Source organism: Pelophylax lessonae (assembly GCF_965119305.1).
Source record: "Pelophylax lessonae genome assembly, contig: HAP1_SCAFFOLD_1049, whole genome shotgun sequence".
NCBI classification, from domain to species: Eukaryota; Metazoa; Chordata; class Amphibia; order Anura; family Ranidae; genus Pelophylax; species Pelophylax lessonae.
The window spans coordinates 2,456-28,843 of NW_028119317.1; the positions used below are offsets into that span (position 1 = coordinate 2,456).

General features: G+C 47.2%; 1 protein-coding gene across 1 annotated transcript; it reads right to left on the reverse strand.

Annotated features, from left to right (window-relative positions):
• On the reverse strand, window positions 1–26,248 carry LOC309544114 (MHC class II regulatory factor RFX1-like; the record flags this gene model as incomplete). The annotated part of the gene is made up of 11 exons (XM_082276495.1): window positions 1–189; window positions 8,262–8,307; window positions 8,420–8,573; window positions 8,920–9,128; window positions 12,843–12,992; window positions 15,872–15,969; window positions 18,891–19,042; window positions 19,188–19,288; window positions 22,279–22,397; window positions 22,470–22,585; window positions 26,129–26,248. Coding segments are annotated over 11 exons (1,432 nt in total), but the record flags the coding sequence as incomplete, so codon positions are not given.
• Between the last annotated feature and the right edge of the window lie 140 nt (window positions 26,249–26,388).

The following is a 26,388-nucleotide window of genomic DNA, read 5'->3' on the forward strand; positions in this document are numbered from 1 at the left end:
AGCGTTGGCAATTAGGTGCTGATTAGGTAGTGGACGGGACATGCACAAATATCCCCTGGGAGTCCGTACGTGCTAGCTTGCTCGGTGGTTCGAGGGAGCTGGATTCCAATGTGTTGGAGGAATCGATATTTAGTGAAAGCTCATGGGTTACTTCCTCATCACTCTCATCCTCCTCTTCTTCTTCCTCATCTGGGCAGGCAGAATTAAATAGACAAAAATTACTAAGTACCTTTTTTTTATATATATATATTTTAATTGGTGTGCATTAGAAAAAAAATCAATTGTACTTTTTATTTTTTTTTTGTTAGTAAAATATGAAATCCTGAATACAAATAACGGAATTTTTGTAAAATCTTACCTATAAAATTCCTTTCTCTGAGTCTTCCGACAGTCGCCGCCACTTCATAATCTTCACTAATGGGGGTTATTGACCTTTGCTCCGCAGGAGTAGCTAGGCAACAAGATTTGTTAATATCAAAGCTTTTAGCATATCACACCCCTAGGAGGTGGTTCCCTCAGTCAATACCTCCCTGCTTCCTGCATTCTCAACTCAGTTTCAGTAGCATAGCAGTAGAGTACATAAACAAACCCCAAAAGAGGGGCGGGGGCGGCGACTGTCGGAGGACTCAGAGAAAGGAATTTTACAGGTAAGATTTTACAAAAATTCAGTTTTCTCTTACGTCCTCCGACAGTCGCCGCCACTTCATAATCTTCACTAATGGGGACGTCCCAGAGCAGTGTAGACATGAGGGGTGGGAAAAACGCAGCCGCGCCTAAAGCAACGCAGTACCCACATCAGAAAAAAAGGAACCTTACCAAAGTAAGAAAACCAACTGGGCAACAGGAAAAAAGTGCTCAACAGGAGCAACAACCCAGGAAGAACAAGTAACCTAGGGGTAAAAACACCCCAACAGCCAAGGACCCAAACAAGGGACCCTAAGGCACTGCCGCACTAAGAACTTTACGGCCAAAGGAAGCATCTGCCGATGCCTGAACATCCACTTTGTAAAATTTTGAGAAGGTGTGAACGGACGACCAAGTCGCCGCCTTACACACCTGGGCCACAGAAGCCCGATGATGACAGGCCTAAGATGTACTCAAAGATCTGGTAGAGTGCGCCTTCACAGGGAAGGGAGGAACCTTCCCCCTCAAAGCATAGGCCTGCTCAATGGTCTGTCTGATCCATTTGGCGATGGTAGAAGCCGACGCCGCCATGCCCTTCCGAGCTCCCTCTGGAAGGACAAATAGGGAATCCGACTTGCGAAAAGACTTAGTCGATGCCAGGTAAACCCTGATCGCCCGAACAACATCCAAGGAATGCAAAGCCACCTCCTTCGGATGTTTAGGCTTCGCGCAAAGCGAAGGCAAGACAATGTCCTCATTGAGGTGAAATTCCGAGATCCTCTTCGGAAGAAAAGACGGCTTAGGTCGCAAGACCACCTTATCTAAATGAATCACCAAATAGGGAGAGCTGCATGACAAAGCAGCCAGCTCCGACACTCTGCGAGCCTAAGTGATCGCCACCAAAAAGGCAACCTTCTTGGACAACAGAGACAACAAAATCTCCCTGATCTTTTTCAAAAGGAGCATGTTGCAACACGGACAGAACAAGGTTTAAGTCCCATGGAGGCAAAGGCTCCCTCCTAGGAGGGACCAAGTGTCGCACCCCCTGAACAAAGGTGCGAATCAATGAATTAGACGCCACCGGGCGCTGAAAAAGGATGGCCAGCGCAGAAACCTGACCCTTAATTGTGGCCAGCGCCAAACGCTGGTCCACACCAGTTTGGAGGAAAGCCAACACTTTCGACACAGAATATGAGCGAGGGGAATACCCCCTGGACTCACACCAGGCAAAGTATGCTTTCCAAGTACGGTAGTAAATCTTCCCCGAAGAGGCTTTTCTAGCCTTGATCAAAGTGGGAATGACCTCAGGGGGGAGACCCCTATCCTTCAGGACCTGGCTTTCAACAGCCAGGCCGTTAAAGCCAGCGACTGTAAAGCAGGATGGAATATCGGTCCTTGAGACAGAAGATCTTCTCGAAGAGGCAGACGCCACGGAGCGTCGACCGCCAGATTCACGAGGTCTGCGTACCAAGACCGGCGAGGCCAGTCTGGCGCCACCAGAATCACCGTGTGCGGTTCCGAGGCCAACCTGCGAAGGAGCCTGGACAGCAGCTGAATCGGTGGAAAGGCATACATCAGACGATACTGATGCCAGGGCGCTACTAACGCGTCCGAGGCGTCCGCCCGAGGATCGCGCGTTCTTGCCACGAACCTTTCCACCTTGTGGTTTAGACGAGACGCAAACAGGTCCACATCCGGGGAACCCCACTTCGCGCACAACATCTGCCCCCTGACACCGCCGGGGACTGGAGCCACCACAGAAGATCCCTTCTGGTGCGTTGGCTCAATGAGATCCTCAGATCCAGGGACTGCGGACGCCCGTCCCACTTGGCCAGGATCTCCGCCTGAAGATCCCGCGTGTGAAACTGGGCGAAGGGAATCGCCTTGAAAGCCGAGACCATCAATCCCAGACACCTCATACACGTCCGGAGTGACGAGCACTGATTGTCCCTGAGGGACTTGACTTCGTCCTGAAGCGTCCGGAGCTTGTCTTCCGGCAGGAAAACCTTCGCTTGAACAGAGTCCAGGATCATCCCTAGGTAGGGAAGACGAACCGACGGACACAACGTTGATTTTGGAAAATTTATCGTCCAACCAAAATCCTGCAGAGTCTGCATCGTGATGGACAGGTCGTTGACCAGGCCCTGACTGGTCGGAGACCGAATCAAGATATCGTCCAGATACCCCAAGACAGAGACGCCCTGGGCTCTCAACAAAGCCAGGACCGGCGCAAGCACCTTGGTGAAAACCCGCGGAGCCGAAGCGAGACCAAAGGGTAACGCCACGAATTGGTAATGATCGTCCGCAATGGCAAAACGAAGGTACCTCTGGTGACCTTCGAAAATGGGGATGTGAAGATACGCATCCTTTAGATCGATGGAGGCCATGAATTCCCCCGGACTCAGGGCAGCCACCACTGAGCGCAGAGATTCCATGCGGAACTTGCGAACCCGCACAAATCGGTTCAGAGCCTTCAAGTCCAGAATCGGACGTACCTTGCCCTCCTTTCTGGGCACAGTGAACAGATTGGAATAGAACCCTCGAAATCTGTCCCGATAAGGCACCGGAACCACCACTCCCTGGGCCCGCAGATCCCGCACCGCCAGGTGCAGATCCTGCAATCGCTCCGGAGACAGCTGAAGATTTGAGGGAAAAAATCTGCTCGCCAGCTGAGAGAGTAACTCGATCTTGTATCCAGATCAAACGATTTCCTGAACCCACCTGTCCCGAATACGGGCCAGCCAGGGTTGAAGAAAACCGAGCAAAAGTCCCCCCACCCCAGAACCGGGTGAGGGCGCCCCTTCAGGCGGAATTGGCATGGGCAGCGGACCCGGACTGGCCGGTGTTCCGTGAGAATTACCTACCCGTGAGAAAAACCTACCCCCGTCACTTCCGGTTCACGGCAGTCTGTGTAACGCGAGCAGTTACATTAAAACAGCTGTGCTGCACTAGGAGTCATCTCCGCTCATAAAAAGCGGCGGCGGCTGTATGAAAAGATAAATCACGGAGCCGCCAGCCGCTTTTATATTTGCTAGCCAAGATCAGGGAAGTGACCGGGACAGGAGCGGAGATGACTCATAGTGCAGCACAGCTATTTTATGTCACCGCCGCGTCGGTAGGTTTTTTTAACGGACACCGAGATCGTTTCAGACTAGTGCGCATGCGCACTAGTCTGATCCTCAGCTCTTCCATTAGGTATCCGGGGCTGTGAGCATGCGCACTGCTGCGCTGCTCAGCTGTTCCTGGCCGGAAGTGACGAGGGGTAGGTTTCTCTCACGGGGTAGGTAATTCTCACGTTACACCGGACTTCTGCTTACCTGCCCACGGCTTCTGCTGGGAGCCTTGGCCCTTGAAGGGCTTGCCCTTATAGTGCGACCGAAAGGCACGAAAGGACCCCTGAGAGGGCCTGAACGAGGTATTCTTCTTACCGCGAACAAACTTATTCTTATGAGTTTGGGGCAAGAGAGTGCTCTTACCCCCGGAAATTCCCTTTATCAGAGTATCCAAGGACTCGCCAAAAAGGCGAGATCCCGCGTAGGGCAAATTAGCTAAAGTCTTGCGAGAAGATTGGTCAACCGACCAACATTTCAGCCATATCAGGCGACGGTTCAATACCGCCACACTTGAGAGGCGTGCAGCCAAAGGGACTAAATCCAAGTCCGCATCGCACAAATACATGACACCCTGATGAATTTGATCCACCATAGCCAATGTTGTTGGCGGGGCAGAGTCAGCCACCAGGGTGCGCCTGAGCACCTGCGTCCAATCTGCTTTGGCTGCCATAATGGAAGCAAAAATAGGCTTCAGCATAGAGCCAGCAACCGTATAAGCATGACGGGCCAGAGACTCCAATCTCCTGTCCGTAGGGTCCTGGAACACCGGGGTATCCTCAGCAGGAATCGCAGTAGATTTATTCAAAATCGCCACCGCGTGATCCACCTGAGGCGGCACACACCAACGCTCATCCGCGGAGGGTGTAAAGGGATAACGCAGCTTGAACTTACTTGGCACAGTAAATGGCTTCTTTAAATTGCGCCATTGCTCATCAACAGCGCGCTGAAATTCCGCAGAGCAAGGAAAAACCTGCGTTGTTTTGCGTTTTCTTTGCGTCCCATAAGAGGACATCAAAGCAGGAGGACATGGTTCATCCTGCAAATGCAGCGTTTCCTTGATAGAAGCAACCAACTCATCCATGAGTGCAAGCTCTTCAGGCGAGCCAGGGGGAGAATTATCAACCCCTTCTACCTCAGCCTCCCCCTCAGACCCCCCAAGGTTTAGAGATAAGCGAGACCCTGAGAAGGGCACTCCAGCCATAGCAGCCCCATCGCCCTCTGAATCAGAGGAAATAGACAGTCTGGGCCGTTTTGCGGATCGATCAGCCATTAGCATCTGCACCTGAGAAGCCAAATTTGCCACAATAGCAGCCAGATCAGCCCCCTCGGGGGATGCAGCAGCCCCTTGGCCCCCCACCAGGGTGGGAGGAAACTTGCAATCCTGAGAATCCATGCCCCAGCAATATTGAAAAAAAGGAGAACTGCCCCTTTAAGACCGCGGCGAGCGCAGACCACCGCACACTACTGTTGCACCGACCCCCACAGGGATAAGGACACTGGGCAAGAAATACAGGAAAAAGCAAGGTAAAAACCTGGAGAGACCACACAGTGCTGCTGCCACCGATCGCTGTTCCAGAGCAAAAGGAAGTGATGCAATGACTGACCGCCCTATAAAGCCTATGTAGGCTACACAAACATGGCCGCTCGGCTGAGGGATGCAGGCAATGAGAAAATGGCGCCGACATGTGGCTGCATGCGATCGCCGCTAAAATGGCGGCGTTTGGCGCCAAAACACCGCGCCGCACCACACAGGACCGGTCACCATAATTTGCCGCAAAAACATGGCGGGTCGCAGGAGCGGCCGCCGCACAGCATGTCAAAAACCCCGTCTGCCCCATACATTCACATAGCAGAGCGGGAAAGCCCCCCCCCCCCCCCGCAGCCCACAGAAAGGCAGCTATTCCACACAGGAATCTGACAGGGAGCTCAGCACATACACAGACATGCAGGGTCACACAGTCACAGACTGACACCCAAAACAGACAGGTCCCCACATAGAATTGCACTTACCAGTCCGGATGGCGTGGGGAGCCTTCTCCAGCGACCAAACAGCTGTACTGAGGACAGGGAGTGTCGCAACCGGGACGCAGTGGAACTGCGGTGCGAAACCGCAAATGGCGTCCGGTGAGGTAGCCACCTCACAGGCAGCATCCCTGCTGCGAACAGGGATGGGTCGTTCAATATGCCAGGGAAACCTGAGCTGAACGCTCGACGGCAGGCTGGGAAGCTCCTGGCCCTGAACCCTGGGATCCAGGGTGGCCGGACCGAGACCCAGCACCGCATGATCATCTTCATCCGAAGAAACTAACTAATGCTGAGAAAAAGAACAGCTAAGCACAAGAAAGAGAAAAATACTCAAAATAAAATCAAAAAGAAGATAGAAGGCTGAGACAGAAAGCCCCAGCACAGTATCAGCCTGTTACTCCTAAGCTAGGCATTAGAAACTGAGTTGAGAATGCAGGAAGCAGGGAGGTATTGACTGAGGGAACCACCCCCTAGGGGTGTGATATGCTAAAAGCTTTGATATTAACAAATCTTGTTGCCTAGCTACTCCTGCGGAGCAAAGGTCAATAACCCCCATTAGTGAAGATTATGAAGTGGCGGCGACTGTCGGAGGACGCAAGAGAAAGTTTATATTTACTACTGGCAACCAAATGCTGGCGAGCTCCGAGTAGCATTCTCTACAAGCTCTTTCTGGACCTGTACTAAAAACAAACAATTGCATGGCTCATGCATGGGTGCTCAACCTGTGGCCCTCCAGCTGTTGCAGGACTACAAATCCCATCATGCCTCTGCCTTTGGGAGTCATGCTTGTAATTGTCAGCCTTGCAATGCCTCATGAGACTTGTAGTTCTGCAAAAGCTGGAGGGCCACAGGTTGAGTACTCATGGCAAAGGAAAGACATGCACAACCAGAAACATCTTAAAAGAAAAATATGACCATATTAGGTCACAGGAGTGCACTTATTTATGCACTTTTGTGATGTGGGTTTGGAGCCATTGGTCACTGAGGCTCTGTTTTATTGAGATTCACTTAAATTCCTGTTGGATGAGCTTACCCCTGAAGAGTCACTGTCTATGAATAATATTTTCAAGGTAAAGGAGACTGTTGTGGCTCTTACTGATGCAGTGTGCACAACTTTGAAGCTAGATCATCCTGTTGCTTCTATAAACTCTGTTTTAGGGTGGTTTTCATGAACGATACTTTAATCAAGAGGTGGACATCTAAAGCACAGGGGCAAATGTATGAATGTTTATGCCGTGTATTATACACACACCGTCCTGGGAGACAGATACACTTCAAAATAATAGAAGTCCAATGTCACAAATCAATCACTGCTTTTGTATAAATTATATTCCTACATGGCAAATAAAATTTACTAGTAGATGTAGTAGAGTAATAGAAAACCAACAGACATGACATGCATGCTGCTGATTCTGTGTAACTGAATCAATAATTGAAAGGGACGTGTTCAAAATAAAGCAGTGTGGTGTTCAATTAGTGAGGTAATTCAAAAAACAGTTGTCACACAGATGGTCCATATTTAACCACCTCAATACGGGGCACTTTCACCCCCTTTCTGCCCAGGCCAATTTTTAGATTCAGCGCTGTCGCACTTTGAATGACAAGTGCACAGTCATGCAACGCTGTACCCAATCAACACTTGGTTTTTCTTAGTTTCTGTCAGAAAATGTTGTAAGTAAGTAATTTTTCTCCTTCACTGACGTGCGCTGATAGGCTGCACTGATGAGGAGGCACTATTATGCAGCACTGATAGGTGGCATTGATGGGCACAAATTGGCATCACTGATGATCACAGAATGGTGTCACTGAAGGGCACATCCAATATCAGGGCCTGACCTCACTTCGGGAAGAATGGTCAAACATTCCCCATAGACACACTCCTAAACCTTGTGGACAGCCTTCCCAGAAGAGTTAAAGCTGCAAAGGGTGGGCCAACTCAATAGTGAACCCTACGGACTAAAGCCCCATACACACGTGTCGAAAATTGGCAGGGAATTTTCGGCCAACGTCCGATCTGACGATTTCCGGCTTGTTAGTATGATGCTTCCGACAACCGACTCCGACTTTTCGGACGAAAAAAATCTGGTGTGCAGACTATAAAATTTTTGTTGGCCGTCAAAACACGGCCGATTTTCGTGCAGTCAATACAGATTTCGACAGGGAAAAATCTAATGAGCAAGACTGGGCATGCTCAGAGAAGAAAGAACACAAAGAAAGCAAACCAACACATGACGTCACTTCCGAAGTCGATTTTTGTTGGGCGAGAAAATTTGTGTGCAGTCTAGGCACATTCCAACCAACAAAACACCACTCTGGACAAAAGTCGGACGATCGGTCGGCCGATAATCGTTGCGTGTGTACGAGGCTTAAGACTGGGATGTCATTAAAGTTCATGTGTGTGTAAAGGCAGGCGTCCCAATTCTTTTGTTAATATAGTGTATATATTGGACTCATGTAGAAACCATCATCCGGTCCTCCTGTCAGTAGTTGCACACTTACCCTTGTCCTGATCCATGGGTTGTGAGGAGCTGCTCACGTTTGCAAACTAAAAAACAAGACATTACTCTTAGGTAAAAGGAAGAGGGTATACGGAGGGTACATGTTTATATAGATCATCAACATTTGAGACTACAGAGAGGAGCAGCTGTTGGTCTTACCTCTCCCATGACAGCGATGGGGGTCTCTCCTCGGGCCTGGGCCACCCTATGCTCTATCAGATAGTACATGTACTCATCATAAAGCAGGCGGATAAGATGGAAGGAGCCAAAGCTGGCCGCACTGCGCAGAGTGAGATCTCGAATTACCATCGAGCTAGAAATGAAAACAGAAGAGTCCGTGTCATGTGTCTGGTTCTGTGTCCAATCATATCTTTCCCTCATACTTCACAACTACAGCACAACAGAAAATGAAGGGAAATCTCAGACCGGAACAAAAAACCCTTTTTTCAGTATGTCTGGAAATTGGCAGGTTTTTATTGCTCACCGGTGAAAAGATTTCCTCTCACTTCCTGTCTTGGTGACTGGTGCCAACAGGTCAGGAAAAGTGGATAAATCTGCCCAACAAGGACCCAGACAGCAAAAATCTTGTCAGAGCTTCTATCCTTTCCACCCTCTGTCCAAAACGAATGCAGTTTTATTTTAAAACTGTCATCTCCTACCTGTAGAAGGACCACTTGAGGAGGAAGAGTTTGGCAGCCTTGGAAAAACCGGGTGTGCCTTGATGTGGCTTCAGCACCTGGGAGACGACACTATCCAGCCACTCAGCCCACTGCTCCAGGGAACTCTGCTGCTGTAATGTCAGCTTAAAGTCCTGCTCCAGCCGATGGACAACGCGATCTGCACAGCGACATACCCAGGATGCTTGCTCCTGAGGAGAGAGGAGACAGTTTGCTTCAATGCTGGAGGACAACCTCAGAGACCTGATTCGTACAGAAACACAAGAGGAGGAACGTAGGGGGAAGAGAGGAGAAAATGCACTTTAGAGCTGGAGGAGAGCACCAGAGATACAGCATGTATAGGAAGAATAGAGAGGAGACAGAGCTTTAGTGCTGGAGGAGAGCACCAGAGATACGGCATGTATAGGAAGAATAGAGAGGAGACAGTGCTTTATTGCTGGAGGAGAGCACTAGAGACACAGCATGTATAGGAAGAATAGAGAGGAGACAGTGCTTTAGTGCTGGAGGAGAGCACCAGAGATACGGCATGTATAGGAAGAAAAGAGAATAGACAGTGCTTTAGTGCTGGAGGAGAGCACTAGAGACACGGCATGTATAGGAAGAAAAGAGAATAGACAGTGCTTTATTGCTGGAGGAGAGCACTAGAGACACGGCATGTATAGGAAGAATAGAGAGGAGACAGTGCTTTATTGCTGGAGGAGAGCACTAGAGACACGGCATGTATAGGAAGAATAGAGAGGAGACAGTGCTTTAGTGCTGGAGGAGAGCACTAGAGATACGGCATGTATAGGAAGAATAGAGAGGAGACCGTGCTTTAGTGCTGGAGGAGAGCACTAGAGAAACGGCATGTATAGGAAGAAAAGAGAATAGACAGTGCTTCAATGCTGGTGGGCAAACCCAGAGACATCGCTTGTTCAGAGACATAGGAGACAGTGCACTTCAGAGCTGATGGTCAAACACCAGAAATACACAAGAGGCAAAGAGTGGAGGAGTGGGTAGACAGTACATGTCTGTGCTAGAGGACAACCCCAGAAACATAGCTTGTACAGAGACAGACAGGAGACAGTAAGGGGGGGGAGAGGAAGTAGGACTCTTCGGTACTGGAGGATAACCCCAGAGACATAGCTTGTACAAAGGCAAGGAGGAGAGAAGAGACAGCATGCTTCAGTGCTGGAGAACAACAGAGAGCACAACAGGCAGAGACAGGAGACAGCACTTCTGTACTAGAGGACAACTCCAAAGACATGGCTTGCACATTGGTCTACAAGAGGCAGAGAGGAAGACAGTATCCATCTATACTAGAGGACAACCCCAGAGACGTGGCTTGGACAAACAATGATACACTGGAGAGAGTGATAGGAGAGGAGGAGGACTTTTTAGTACTGGAGGAGAACCCCATAGACATGGCTTGTACAGAGATGCATGGATGGGTGAGATTTGAAGGCAGAGCTCTTCTGCACTGGAAGACAACATTAGAGATTTGGCTTGCACAGCAGTATACAAGAGGCAGAGAAGGGAGACAGCCTCCATCTGTGCTAGAGGACAACCCAAAAGATATGGCTTGTACAAAGACGCACAGGAGACAGAATGGGGGGAGAGGAGGAAGGACTTCTGTATTGGAGGACATGGCTTGTACAGAGACATGTGGATGAGTGAGAGTTGGAGGAAAAGGAGGCAGGGCCCTTCTGTACTGGAGGACAGAGACATGACTTGTACAGCGGTATACAAGAGGAGGATAGAGGAGAAATTGTGCCTCCATGCTAGTGAATGACTTCAGAGACATGGCTTTATACAAAGACACACAGAAGGCATAGGATGGAGGTAAGAGGAGACCATACTTCAGTGCTGGAGGGCAAGACCAGACACAAGTGGCAGAGAGAAGAAACAGTGCTCTTCAGAGCTAGAAGACAAACACCAGAGACAGAGTGGAGGAGAGAGTAGACTGTGCCCTTCAGTGCTGGAGGACAAACACCAGAGACAGGGTGGAGAGTAGACTGTGCCCTTCAGTGCTGGGGGACAAACACCAGAGACAGAGTGGAGGAGAGAGTAGACCATACTCTTCAGTCCTGGAGGACAAACACCAGAGACAGAGTCGAGGAGAGAGTAGACCATAATTTTCAGTGCTGGAGGACAAACACCAGAGACAGAGTCGAGGAGAGAGTAGACCATACTCTTCAGTGCTGGAGGACAAACACCAGAGACAGAGTGGAGGAGAGAGTAGACCATACTCTTCAGTGCTGGAGGACAAACACCAGAGACAGGGTGGAGGAGAGAGTAGACCATAATCTTCAGTGCTAGAGAACAACGTCAGAGAAATGGCTTGTACAGTGGTATACAAGAGGCAGAGAGGGGACAGTTCACCTCTGATTTGGAGAACCACACCAGAAACACAATATTTCCCCATGTGAGAAGACACAGAAGGATGTGAGAGTGCTGAATACATGACAGAGGAAGAAGTGAAAAATGAAAAAGACAGAGAAGGCATAGGATGGAGGTAAGAGGAGACCATACTTCAGTGCTGGAGGGCAAGACCAGACACAAGTGGCAGAGAGAAGAAACAGTGCTCTTCAGAGCTAGAAGACAAACACCAGAGACAGAGTGGAGGAGAGAGTAGACTGTGCCCTTCAGTGCTGGAGGACAAACACCAGAGACAGGGTGGAGAGTAGACTGTGCCCTTCAGTGCTGGAGGACAAACACCAGAGACAGAGTGGAGGAGAGAGTAGACTGTGCTCTTCAGTGCTGGAGGACAAACACCAGAGACAGAGTGGAGGAGAGAGTAGACCATACTCTTCAGTGCTGGAGGACAAACACCAGAGACAGAGTGGAGGAGAGAGTAGACCATACTCTTCAGTCCTGGAGGACAAACACCAGAGACAGAGTCGAGGAGAGAGTAGACCATACTCTTCAGTGCTGGAGGACAAACACCAGAGACAGGGTGGAGGAGAGAGTAGACCATACTCTTCAGTGCTGGAGGACAAACACCAGAGACAGAGTCGAGGAGAGAGTAGACTGTGCTCTTCAGTGCTGGAGGACAAACACCAGAGACAGGGTGGAGGAGAGAGTAGACCATACTCTTCAGTGCTGGAGGACAAACACCAGAGACAGAGTGGAGGAGAGAGTAGACCATACTCTTCAGTCCTGGAGGACAAACACCAGAGACAGAGTCGAGGAGAGAGTAGACCATACTCTTCAGTGCTGGAGGACAAACACCAGAGACAGGGTGGAGGAGAGAGTAGACCATACTCTTCAGTGCTGGAGGACAAACACCAGAGACAGAGTCGAGGAGAGAGTAGACCGTGCTCTTCAGTGCTGGAGGACAAACACCAGAGACAGGGTGGAGGAGAGAGTAGACCATACTCTTCAGTGCTGGAGGACAAACACCAGAGACAGAGTGGAGGAGAGAGTAGACCATACTCTTCTGTGCTGGAGGACAAACACCAGAGACAGAGTGGAGGAGAGAGTAGTAGACCATACTCTTCAGTCCTGGAGGACAAACACCAGAGACAGAGTCGAGGAGAGAGTAGACCATACTCTTCAGTGCTGGAGGACAAACACCAGAGACAGAGTGGAGGAGAGAGTAGACCATACTCTTCAGTGCTGGAGGACAAACACCAGAGACAGGGTGGAGGAGAGAGTAGACCATACTCTTCAGTGCTGGAGGACAAACACCAGAGACAGGGTGGAGGAGAGAGTAGACCATAATCTTCAGTGCTAGAGAACAACGTCAGAGAAATGGCTTGTACAGTGGTATACAAGAGGCAGAGAGGGGACAGTTCACCTCTGATTTGGAGAACCACACCAGAAACACAATATTTCCCCATGTGAGAAGACACAGAAGGATGTGAGAGTGCTGAATACATGACAGAGGAAGAAGTGAAAAATGAAAAAGACAGAGATGTGGCTACCTGCACATTGGTGAAATCTACACGGTTCAGGTCGCTTAGCATCTGGTTGATCTGAGCAGTATTCTGCAGCACAGCGCGGGCGGCCTGGGCCAGGTGATTTAGCGATGTATAGCGCCGCAAAGTCTGGGCAAAGGCACTTGCAGCACCAACCTGGATCATAAAAGACAGAAGGAAAAGAAACTGCTACAGCATTTTATTTTTTATTTTTGGTTTATAAATTATTTATTGGTCAAATTTGGCAATACAGTACAGAACAGGATATGTTCATATAAGCACTAAAAAACATTGTCCGGAATAACAGTGAGATCACACAGATAGTGTTATATAATATAACCAGCAGTGCAAAATACACAGATATAAGGAAAGCATGGGTCATAGCACAAAACTTAGGCTACGTGGTATGTCAGCAAGTTATCAACTATTATCAATGAAAGTCAAATTCCATGATGTTTTGTTCAATATTTAAGAGGAATTTAAGAAGATTTAAGAACCTTCACAGTAGGTTGTGCACAAAAATTTATAGTAAGAGAAGATGAGAACTAGAAGCATTTTATTATTTCTGATTTAGTGCCAACATTTCCAGTGGTTCTGTAGAAAATAGGACTAGGAAAAAAAGACTATGCAGATACATAATAAATAAATAAAACTTTAGACTTTACGGGCATGGAGGGGGACACGCACAATGATGTATAAAAACATACAATATTTTAATTACAAAAAAGTAAAATACATGTGACCAAACAACGTCAATAAGAACAAATGATACTTGTTACACAGCTAAATATCCAACTGCGACTTATTTACCACTTTATATATTAATAATATAGTCACACAATGGCTGACTGCCTTATAAGAAATGGTTGTGTGGAAATAAAGTCCTCATGAGTCAACGCATTTCCCATTTCTGCTTCTTCAGGACACCCTGCCCCATTGTTCTCCACTGCCCACCCAGGGGTATCTTGCATTCCTATTACGCACACGCATGTAAGGTGTTAACCATGACCTAAACTCAGCTGTAAATGTACAGTATATTTATTTTTTCCCCCACTTTTAAACTTCAATTACCACTATTATTTTTCTCATGCATCCTGAAGCAGCAGAAATGGGCGACGCATTGACTCATGAAGACTTATTTCCACAGAACCGTTTCTTATAAAGGCAGTTAGCCATTGTGGTAATATATTAAAAATATATATAAAGTGGTAGCGATGCACCGAATGTTCGGCAACCGAAATTATTCGGCCGAAAATAACCAAAAAAGCACTTTCGGTGTTCGGCCAAATAAGTAAATAGGCCGAATAAATTTTGCCGAAAATGAAGTTCTGTAGTAAATGATTTATTTTTACCACTAGGAGTGCACACCTCAGGCTTTACCAGGCAGTTAAACCTCCACATATCCTCGTCACTTCCGGTTGCTCTCTTCTATACACAACAGAGGACTGCTCAAGTCTCGCGATGTTTCCTGAAGAAATCCTTTCTGTTTGGGCGGAAGTTGTGTTTGTAGCCTGAGAGTGATAGAGAGATGGATGCGGGGGGAAGGAGGTTGGAAGGACGCTGCTGGTTCGGCATCTCCCAGCTGAGCTGAGTCCCCAGGAGCAGAGAGAGCTGCTGGAGAAGAGCGGAGCATGCAGTGTGCGCATGTGTTGTGGGAGGACGAGGGGGAGCCTGGTAAGAGGGAGCACAGATACTGTGTATGAGCCCCTGTGTGCTCCATGTGTACAGTGATCGCTGTGTGTAATACTAGTACACTCCGGTTAGGTATAAATAACATTGAAGCCGACATGTGGATATGATTTGTATTGGTCCAGACTGGCACAGTGTACTTACCTGACGGATCCCTGGGGAAGCTGGAAATGCCCCTCCTCCACTGATCACCGCAGTGTTCTGGGTCCAGTGCCTGAGCAGCTGCATAGTGACCACATGGAGAGGTTCGCTGGCCACCGCTACCATTTACAGAATATTTTGAAATTGTATTTTTGTTATTTGATTTATTTATCTGAAAAGCAACACAAAATAGTAAAAAGCAAATTTTTACCATTTAATTATTGTAATGGTGAAAAAATTGGCAAAATAAATGGAAAAAATGCGAAACACCGCGTTCGGTATTCGGCCTTCGGCCAAGCATTTCATTATTATTCGGCTTCGGCCAAGAATTTCATTTCGGTGCATCCCTATAAAGTGGTAAATAAGTGACAGTTGGATATTTAGCTATGCAACAAGTATAATTTGTTCTGGCAATGGCTCATGTGACCAATGTTCTCTTCTTAAAAGGTTTAGAGGAGTGACATTTAGGCACAGCTGTCCAGTCTGCATCTCTGCCTGAACAGTAATCCTGGAAACTGAAGAGACATGTGACCATAGTCAAGAAGCTAGTCATATAAGCCACCTCTTGAAAGGAGAAGAATGTGTTAGATTCATGCAGAAGGCCATTTGTGATGTTACAAGTATCTTATGTGACTGGCAATCATCCACTGTTGAGTGTGAAATAGTTGCAATTATCTTAAAGAGGAAGTAAACCCTCCTCTGACACTTGTACCTATAGGTAAGCCTATGATAAGGCTTACCTATAGGTACTGTAAATATCTCCTAAACATGTACAGTTTAAGAGATATTTACCTTACATGCAGCCAGTGACATCACTAGCGCATGCGCTCTGAAGGAACGGCCGCTGGTGCCATTCCTTCAGAGCCCCGTGCCATTACCGTCGGCTCCCGCGCACGTGCACGGGAGTGACGTCACCGCGGCTCCGGCCAATCAGATGGCCGGATGCCGCGATCCCAGGAGACGGGCGACTGGAGAGGTCGCCCGTCATACAGGTAAGCGGGCGGCACGGCAGGGGCTCGTTCTAAGGTAAGTATTTCATAATGAGCTCGTATGCGGTGCATACTAGCTCATTATGTCTTTCTCTTTCAGGTTGCGGAAAAAAAAAATATGGGTTTACAACCGCTTTAATATCTTCTGAGTTGCATTTCCACTAATAACCACTGGGAGCGCCACTGAGAATAGGGAATGATTCCTGTTCATCTTACCTTCACTCTGACCATCTCCTCTGGAATATTCATCATTGCACTTGTCAACCAACTCTCTAGACTCTTGGCAAAGTTTCGGATGGCCTGTGTCAGGGCACCTGAGGAAACAGAGTTTGGGAAATTGCTACCTGCATGTCATGCTATAGAAACACAACATAGTACAGAAATCACCCACAGGGTAATGGAAACCTGTAAGGAGGCTGACACGGCTGACCTTTTTTTCTTTAAATAGTTTCTGCCTGTCATTCTGATCTTCTGGCCTCATTGAAAAATATGCAGATAAAGACTTCTGAGTTTTCTAATCTGCATACATATTCAACATCAGTGATGCAAAGCAGCCAGATGAGCATTTCCAAAAGGAGGTCAGGCATGGCAGCCACATTTCTCCTATGACAGATTTAATTTAACAGATCCTTAAAAACGCTCATCATTCAGCTACATGCTGCATGTTAATGTGATTAGGAAGTGCTGTGCTATTTGAGAATCAGACCCGCCTTGGTCTGTGCAGTCACTGACAGTAATACTAGTACTGGTCGAACATGCAAAGATTCAGCTGCCCTCCTCTTTGGAGTTGTCCCGGAACATCTTTTGGAGTTATCCCGGGAAATCTTTTGGAGTTGTCCCGGAACATCTTTTGGAGTTGTCCCGGAACATCTTTTGGAGTTGTCCCGGAACATCTTTTGGAGTTGTCCCGGAACATCTTTTGGAGTTGTCCCGGAACATCTTTTGGAGTTGTCCCGGAACATCTTTTGGAGTTGTCCCGGAACATCTTTTGGAGTTGTCCCGGGAAATCTTTTGGAGTTGTCCCGGAACATCTTTTGGAGTTGTCCCGGAACATCTTTTGGAGTTGTCCCGGAACATCTTTTGGAGTTGTCCCGGAACATCTTTTGGAGTTGTCCCGGAACATCTTTTGGAGTTGTCCCGGGAAATCTTTTGGAGTTGTCCCGGGAAATCTTTTGGAGTTGTCCCGGGAAATCTTTTGGAGTTGTCCCGGAACATCTTTTGGAGTTGTCCCGGAACATCTTTTGGAGTTGTCCTGTAATTACTGACTTTTAGACAAGAGTCTTCCAATTTATCTTTTTGGTGACTGCCATTTCAGTGCTTTGCGAGTTGAGTCTGCTTATTGGGTTTGGTGGAGCCCTTAGCCCCCCACAAGGTCACGAGAGTGCTTTTGGAGTAGGTTGGTAAATTAGGCTAGAAAACGTATAGTTTTTCACTGGAAATCTTCTAGTCCCTCTTCCCTGCAGCAATGGAATTCTCTGGTTCACTCAATGCTTCTCCTGTACAAGGCTTCCTACAGCAGTAGAAGTTGTCCAACTAAATTTGACAAAATCTGGAACCCGTTGTTGGAGCACCCAGACACCATTACAGAACGATCAGTGTGACCGTTCCCCTAACGTTCTTTTTACTGGTATCTTACGCCCCTTTTATTATATTTTCTGGGGTGTTATGCCCTAACTGCGCCTTTCTTTGAGCGATGGTGCCCCCCATTTATTTAACCAAATTACAGCCCCTATCATGGTGGAAGCTTGAAGATCTGTCGTTATGCCTCCTGTTTTATAGTGTTAAATGCATTAATCATATCATACCATGGAGCCTCTATGTGACCCTCAAGGTAGTTGGAGCATCCTGCTTAAGTCTGTCTTTGTAGAGCTATATCTATGTTATTGAGTGTTTTTTTGTTGTTATTGCTTTTTGTTTTTTGTCTGGCAGTGATTTCCTGTATTGCCTTCTGTTATAAATTCTATTTTTATTAAATATTTAAGTTTACAATTACTTGCCAACTGCAATAACTATATACAGTCTATACATTGCAGTTTGCAAGTGGTTTACTGGGGTATGGCTGAAGCTATCAGCCATAACCCCGCCATCTTTATTTTCAGCCAGCGGCAGTCTGAGCAGCTTATTAGCCATTGCATTACTTTCCAAAGGAAAGGGGGGGGGGGGTACATCCCCTTTCCGCCGCTTACTGGTGTTTCTCGGGCTTACAACTTTCACTGGCACGCCTGAGAAACGATTGAAGAGTGCTACCCGCTGGTCACAGAGGTAATGAGAGACTAGATAGTGGCCTTGGAGGACAAGAATGACTTTTTTCTTTTTTTTCTTTTTTGATCTTTTGCTTTTAAGGGTAAAAGGAGAGATTTGGGGTCTTTTTGATCCCAGATCTCTCAATAAAGAGGACCTGTCATCCTTATTTCTATTACAAGGGATGTTTACCTTCCTTGTAGTAGGAATAAAAAAAAAGTGATGAAAAAAATTAAAAGGGACAGTGTAAAATAAACAAATAAATTAATTAATAGGGAAAAAATAAAAAAAATATTTAAAGCGCCTCCATTCCTCTGTGCTTGTGTGCAGAAGTGAATGCATACTCAGGATGCGCATGCATAAGCAAACAATGTTTCAGCCACACGTGTAAGATATCGCCGCGAACATTAGAGCGGGAGCAATAATTATACTGCTAGACCTCTAACTTTAAACAGGTAACCTGTAAACATTTTTAAAGCATTGCCTATGGAGACTTTTAAGTAGCGTAGTTTGTCACCATTCCACGAGCGTGTGCAATTTTAAAGCGTGACATGTTAGGTATCTACTTACTCGGCGTAACATCATCTTTCATATTTTGCAAATAAATTGGGGTTAATATTGTGTTTATTTCATTAAAGTGTACTTTTTCCAAAAAAAAAAAAAACTACATTTGAAAAACCGGTGTGCAAATACCATGTGACATAAAAGATTGCAACAATCGCCATTTTATTCCCTAGTGTATCTACTAAAAAATACAGATTTAAACTTGTAAACGAAAAAAGTGCCAAAAAAATAAAAAAAAAGGATTCAGTTGCCCCCCCCAGTCAGCTCCCATTGAAGAGGACCCACAATGCCTAGTGAAAGCTCCCACAATTAGAATAGGCATATATATATATATATATATATATATACACATAAGGAAAAAATGATTGGCCCTCTTTAGTTGCTGAACTGGATTGCTATTAATTTTTTCTGGCTACAAGCAAACACTCACTGGGAATTGGACGTAGCACATCCGGGATGAGGGTCTCCACAAGGCCCTGGTATAGCAAGTGGTCACAGTCCCGGCTCCATTTCAGCAAAGGCTCGTACTTTGACAAAAGCACCAAACTGTCCTTTGGCAAACGTTTCTCTGCTTCATCATCTCTGTAGGGTGAAAAAAAAAAAAAAGAGAAGGGGATCATTGCAGAGGAACATAAACATAGGTATGGAGATATAGTGGGGGAGCAGGGGACTGGGGAAGGAAACATTTGAGGTACAAAAGGTGTCCAGTGGTTGTACTGATACGCACACAGGGCTGTCGCTGTGCTGAGTCTGGTTGAACCTCCAAAATTTTTTCCACAGGGTCTCCACCAGGGTGAACTGAAGATTCACCACCACATCCACTATAGCCTGTGGCACACGAGAAGTCTATTAGTAAGACGAGTCGCTCTTAAGTAAAGGCAGTTCTGCTAATCAGATATCAGTGTATTGTAAAGCAAGGAATACAGCACCTAAATACATTTACTACATAGTCTTTAAAAGGGCCTTTTTATATATTAAAAAAAAAAAAAAGTGGTTGTCCATTATGACCAATCAGAAGCTGGAGGGGGGGAACACAGAACACAATAGCTCAGTGGGGAGATTGCTGTACTAACACCACATAGTTAGTACAGGGAGCTCTTTGCAACCTCCTCAGGAGTTTTTTTTTTGTTCAGCCCGCTGGGCTACCTTTGTGTGCCAGGCTATACTACAAGTGAATTCTAGATCCAAGAAGCTCAGATCTCCCCACTTTTAAAAACATCAATGGGGGATATCCTGTTATAGAAGCACCACCCCAGAAGTCAACCGTAAAGAGACATCTACAAAGAGCAAATGACTCCTGCGCTTGAGGGGTGGCCTTGCGGCTGGTATCCTAAAAATGCGATTCAGGTCGAATTGTAGTAAATTCAGGCTGTGCTGCCACTCTCAACGGGTTGTGGTAACCGAAAGCAGATACTGGAAAAGAGAAATGGACAGAGGGCGCACCAGCCTAGCGCATTATCTTTAAAACAATTTATTGTAATAGACATGTATACACATTATACTCCCAAAACGATTATGAAACATGGGCAATAAGCAATGAGGGACCACCAGGGGTCTCCACTGGGCATCCTCAGCTGCTGCAGGCCGTGGAAGGATGTAGACTTCCAAAAAAACTCTTACGCGTTTCGGGGTGTTCCCCCTTCATCAGAGCTCTGATGAAGGGGGAACACCCCGAAACGCGTAAGCGGTTTTTCGGAAGTCAACATCCTTCCACGGCCTTCGGCAGCTGAGGATGCCCAGTGGAGACCCCTGGCGGTCCCTCATTGCTTATTGCCCATGTTTCATAATCGTTTTGTGAGTATAATGTGTATACATGTCTATTACAATAAATTGTTTTAAAGATAATGCGCTAGGCTGGTGCGTCCTCTGTCCATTTCTCTTTTCCAATAAAGAGACATCTATATGACTGACTGGTATATCAGGGGAAGGGAGGCGAGCCCATTTCACAAAGCACATACCTTTCTCCTATTCCAACAGTCCTTTTTTGTGGAGCTTTGTTACAGGGATACAACTAGATGGTCAAAGTAGCTCAGTGTCAATGGAATTTACAATATTCTGTATGTTAACCAGGCCTATGAATAAAGGGTCAACGTGAAAGATGTTTTTTAAGTGCATCAATTTAGCTGTACCATTGAAAATCACTCATCTTAAATGCTTCTCCATTACTTTATTAAATGCAGAGCTCCAGGTGCTGACCTAATATAAGGACACTTACTGTCTACGAATCTAGAGGTGTCTTCACCCAAGCTGATTGTTTCAATCGGCTCTTGGGTGCTACTGCCACCATCTTAGGTAAGGGAAACGGCTTCACAGCTGGCTCCCTACTTCACATGCGCAAAGTGTGTTGCACTTTGTGAATGGCCCGGCAGCAGGGGGAAGGAGGGGGGGGGGGCTGAAACTCCCAGATGAGTTTCCTGTGGCGAAGTCAGCTATAAGTGGGAGGGGGTACTTGTCAAAACCAGGTACCCGCTCCCCCCACCCCTTTTTGGGTGGAGCTCAGCTTTAACACAGGACTAAAAAACCCTTCTAAAAACTGGTAATAATCTACCAAAACACGTTAACAGCACATGTGAAATATAGTACAGCAGCACTAAGACCTATACAGTGTGCTGCATGCAAATGTGTTGACAAGTAACAGGCTAATAGGAGGAGAAAGCAAGAAAGAGCAGACAAATGTCTCATCCGTTTCCTGCTGCTTTCATCATTGTCTTGTCAGCAGGCTGGGAATGAGGTGGAGTTAGCAGTATATTCCTTAGTGAAAATCGTGCCACCAATTACTCTGTGCTGTCTGGTAAGACTCATGTAGATCTCAGAATTGAATGAATAAAAATACAAATCTTTTGGCAGGTAAAACAGATCCAATATATGTATTCTGTGTGAGTATTTAGATGTTTACTTGGAGTTCTGCTTTAAAGCGAAGTTCCAGGAATTCAGCAGGAACACTATAAGTTTAGTCCAGTTAGGTTCATGCCATCTTTGGGACTTCCTTATATTTATTTATATGTGACAGGTTTATTGCATTCCTGGAGGATACATGGGACACTCAAGGCTGTGAAAGAGCAGAGAAGCACACAGAGCAGCTATGCCCACCCCTACATTATACTGCCCATTCACAGGAGCCTTTGTATTTCATGAAGGAGTTCACATAATACAGAGATTTCTGTGAATGGGTAGAAGGAGGGGAGGGGCGGGTATAGCAGTTCCAGTGACTCTGCTCTTGAAGGAACTGAGACCACAGTGAGCAGCATCAGAGCTCTGAAGTTATCTTTCTGGAGCACAATAGACCGGTCAGCTGTGAATAGACAGGCACCTTGTTAGACTTAACTCATGGTATACCTACAAAGTAGCTGATCCCCTGAAATTCAGCTTTAAAGTGATTGTACATATGAACAATCACCTTGTAAAACAACCCATTCGGTTTAAAATAGAAATGAAAGGCAAAACATTTGTGTATAGATAAAAAAAAAAAAAAAAAACAAAGAAAAAAAAAAACGTTATAAATAATACCCCACCCCTCTTTTGAAAAAGTGAACATATTCCCTCTGTTCTCAGCTGCATAAAGAGCTGGGGCAGGAAAAGCAGTAGACCCTGATCTTCCCAGTGAATGGCTGGGGAGGGGGTTTCAGGACAAGTCTGAGTTCCCGGCACAGCTAGAGAACTGACCACACTGAACAGGATACATTTCCAGGTACATGGTACAGCAGGCACATATCAGGAATATGAAATGTTGGAATTACATATTCTTGAAGTGTGTTTTATGGACAGAATAGAAGAGAAGGTCCATAAAGAAATGAAGAGGACAAAATGCAATCACTTACCTCACAGTGCTCTCGATAAAGCAGCTGGAAGGCCTTGATGTCAGCCAAAGTGACTCCATCAGGAAGTGGTTTTTCCTGTAGGTCCATGTCTGAAAACTCAGGCAGAGTCCGGGAGGCATCTGCACAGAAGATGGGACATAAGAGCCTGGTAATGTATGTACACGAGAGGGAACTTATCACTTATCACCTACCTAAGAACTGCTGGTACTGCTGAACCTGGGAGCTGATATCTGAAAGGCCAGAGGGTGGCTGCTGGGCTCCTCCTATCCCATTACTCATTCCTTCCATTTTCTGAATGGGCTTCATCCTTGGAGAAACAAAAGTTTTCAGATACACAAAGTGGCTCATGGAACAAGTTAACAGGGCATGTTAACTGAAAAGAGAATCTATGAAATGGCCTATTCAGCTCCCCCCACCTACTGTCTGTCAGAGCCCTGACTTTGATCCCTGTTTAAGCGCCATGACAGTCAATGTTAGAACGTATACAGAGTCAATGACTTGCTCCCTCTCCTCCATGACAGTGTTTGGGTGAGGCAATTGCTTTCTTAGGTAAAAGCACTACATCCTAGGGAAAGCGAATGACAAGCACTACATCCTAGGGAAAGCGAAGGAGTTCATATACTCCCCTCTACCAGATACCAGGTTATTTCAAGGGCACTAACAGAAGCAGCAAAATGCAGCGAAGGTGGATAAAACTGGATGAGGGTACCCCTATCAAGAGAATCTGTCTCTTACCTGACAGATTCTCGTGAACCTAAATTCTCTGAATACCTGAATTTGTAGTTACTACAGGGATTGCAACACCGCAGTGCAGGACTGAGCACTCCCTATGCACACCGCAGTGCAGGACTGAGCACTCCCTATGCACACCGCAGTGCAGGACTGAGCACTCCCTATGTACACTGCAGTGCAGGACTGAGCACTCCCTATGCACACCACAGTGCAGGACTGAGCACTCCCTATGTACACTGCAGTGCAGGACTGAGCACTCCCTATGCACACCGCAGTGCAGGACTGAGCACTCCCTACGCACACCGCAGTGCAGGACTGAGCACTCCCTATGCACACCGCAGTGCAGGACTGAGCACTCCCTATGTACACTGCAGTGCAGGACTGAGCACTCCCTACGCACACCGCAGTGGAGGACTGAGCACTCCCTATGTACACTGCAGTGCAGGACTGAGCACTCCCTACGCACACCGCAGTGCAGGACTGAGCACTCCCTACGCACACCGCAGTGCAGGACTGAGCACTCCCTATGTACACTGCAGTGCAGGACTGAGCACTCCCTACGCACACCGCAGTGGAGGACTAAGCACTCCCTATGCACACCGCATTGCAGGACTGAGCACTCCCTATGCACACCGCAGTGCAGGACTGAGCACTCTCTATGCACACCGCAGTGCAGGACTGAGCACTCCCTATGTACACTGCAGTGCAGGACTGAGCACTCTCTATGCACACCGCAGTGCAGGACTGAGCACTCCCTATGCACACTGCAGTGCAGGACTGAGCACTCTCTATGCACACCGCAATGCAGGACTGAGCACTCTCTATGCACACCGCAGTGCAGGACTGAGCACTCCCTATGCACACCGCAGTGCAGGACTGAGCACTCCCTATGTACACTGCAGTGGAGGACTGAGCACTCCCTATGCACACCGCAGTGCAGGACTGAGCACTCCCTATGCACACCGCAGTGCAGGACTGAGCACTCCCTATGTACACTGCAGTGCAGGACTGAGCACTCCCTACGCACACCGCAGTGGAGGACTGAGCACTCCCTATGTACACTGCAGTGCAGGACTGAGCACTCCCTACGCACACCGCAGTGCAGGACTGAGCACTCCCTACGCACACCGCAGTGCAGGACTGAGCACTCCCTATGTACACTGCAGTGCAGGACTGAGCACTCCCTACGCACACCGCAGTGGAGGACTAAGCACTCCCTATGCACACCGCATTGCAGGACTGAGCACTCCCTATGCACACCGCAGTGCAGGACTGAGCACTCTCTATGCACACCGCAGTGCAGGACTGAGCACTCCCTATGTACACTGCAGTGCAGGACTGAGCACTCTCTATGCACACCGCAGTGCAGGACTGAGCACTCCCTATGCACACTGCAGTGCAGGACTGAGCACTCTCTATGCACACCGCAATGCAGGACTGAGCACTCTCTATGCACACCGCAGTGCAGGACTGAGCACTCCCTATGCACACCGCAGTGCAGGACTGAGCACTCCCTATGTACACTGCAGTGGAGGACTGAGCACTCCCTATGCACACCGCAGTGCAGGACTGAGCACTCCCTATGTACACTGCAGTGGAGGACTGAGCACTCCCTATGCACACCGCAGTGCAGGACTGAGCACTCCCTATGTACACTGCAGTGCAGGACTGAGCACTCTCTATGCACACCGCAGTGCAGGACTGAGCACTCTCTATGCACACCGCAGTGCAGGACTGAGCACTCCCTATGCACACCGCAGTGCAGGACTGAGCACTCCCTATGCACACTGCAGTGCAGGACTGAACACTCCCTATGCACACTGCAGTGCAGGACTGAACACTCCCTAAACACACCGTAGTGTAGGACTGTGCGCTCCCTATGCACAGCACATTCATTTAAGAGACATAGGGGTTGATTTACTAAATCACTTTGCACTTTGCAAAAGGCAGTTGCTCCAGAGCTTAGTAAATGAGCAGAAGCTCTGCTGACTTCCATCATCCAATCATGTGCAAGCAAAAAAGTTTTTTTTTTTTTTTTTTTGTGCAAAAAACCTCAAACCATGACATGAAAAGGTATATATCAGGGGTATTGAATTAAAATTCACGGAGGTCCAGTCAGTAAAAAATTCTTTCAAGCAGAGGTCAGAATCCCATGTTTGTGCAAAGACTGCCCTGCATCTTCGCAACCAATCACCTGCTTGTTAACTCAGGCAGCACCCGCCTTCTGTCCAGAGCTGTCCTGCCTCCAACTGTCAGCTCTGTGAGAATAACAGCGGCAGTGGTGATGTCTGTGGGCAGAAAGAATCCTAAAGGGTGGAACTCGGTCTGGATCCGCCATTTAGTGATGCCTGGTTTATATGATCTCCTTCTACTGCTAGACACCAAGCAGGAAAGTGCCCTACCATTTACAGGACCCTAAGGGTATACATCCCAGAGACCTACCGTGTTCCCCAACAAACAGTATTAAAAATAGAAACAATCCCTTCCACTTAAAGCTTAAAATCCGGCTTTACCTTCCGTCTTGCACAGTTGTACAGGCTCCTCTCCTCTACTGAAATTGCTTACTCTAATTTCGCTGTAGACTACAAGCTTCTTAAAGTGTTTTTTAGAAGCTGCAACAAGTCAATCAGAGCCTGCCTCATTTCTGGGCTGGCGGACATCCAGCATCACCTAAGCCCTTTCTTCCCTAGCTGTACTGTTCCCAACCTGCTCCTTTCATTCATTGGATTTCAGCTATTTCAATGATGGAGGCACAACAGTACACATGGGTGATCTGCAGGCAAATACAGCCCACTGTGATGTTTTCAAAAACCTACATACAGCACCCTGCTGGTCTCTCCCACCATTCGTGATCTGCCTGCATTGCATAGAGATACAAAGAGATCCAGTGATTAGGTCACTGGGTATAAAATTAGGTATGTAATGATAATGTAAAGGTTCTCTTTACAAATGTCATTAGCATGTTGATGTGGGAAAGGGAGGAACCAGGGAAGGCAAAATATAAACAGATTAAACCAGCTTTAAAAGGACAACAGACACAAGAGAGGAGCAGGAATCACTAATGACTGATTATTGATTAGTATGAATACCACAGGGGGAGGAGACTGTAGAAAATTACCTCTGTTTCTGGGAGAATGGCTGTTGCCGCATAGCGAGATGCTGCTGATCCTCCATGAGTCGCAAGAGGGGAGAGCTGGCTTTTATTCGGAGACCATAGTAGTGATATTTGGAGTTTCCTCTAGTAAAAAAAAAAAAATAATATTATTAGCCTTAACATGTATAAAGCGTGCACCTCACAGTGCAGGTCTGTGCACTCCTTATGTATATCACAGTGAGGACTGTGCGTTCCAAATGCGCTTCACAGTGCAGGACTATGCG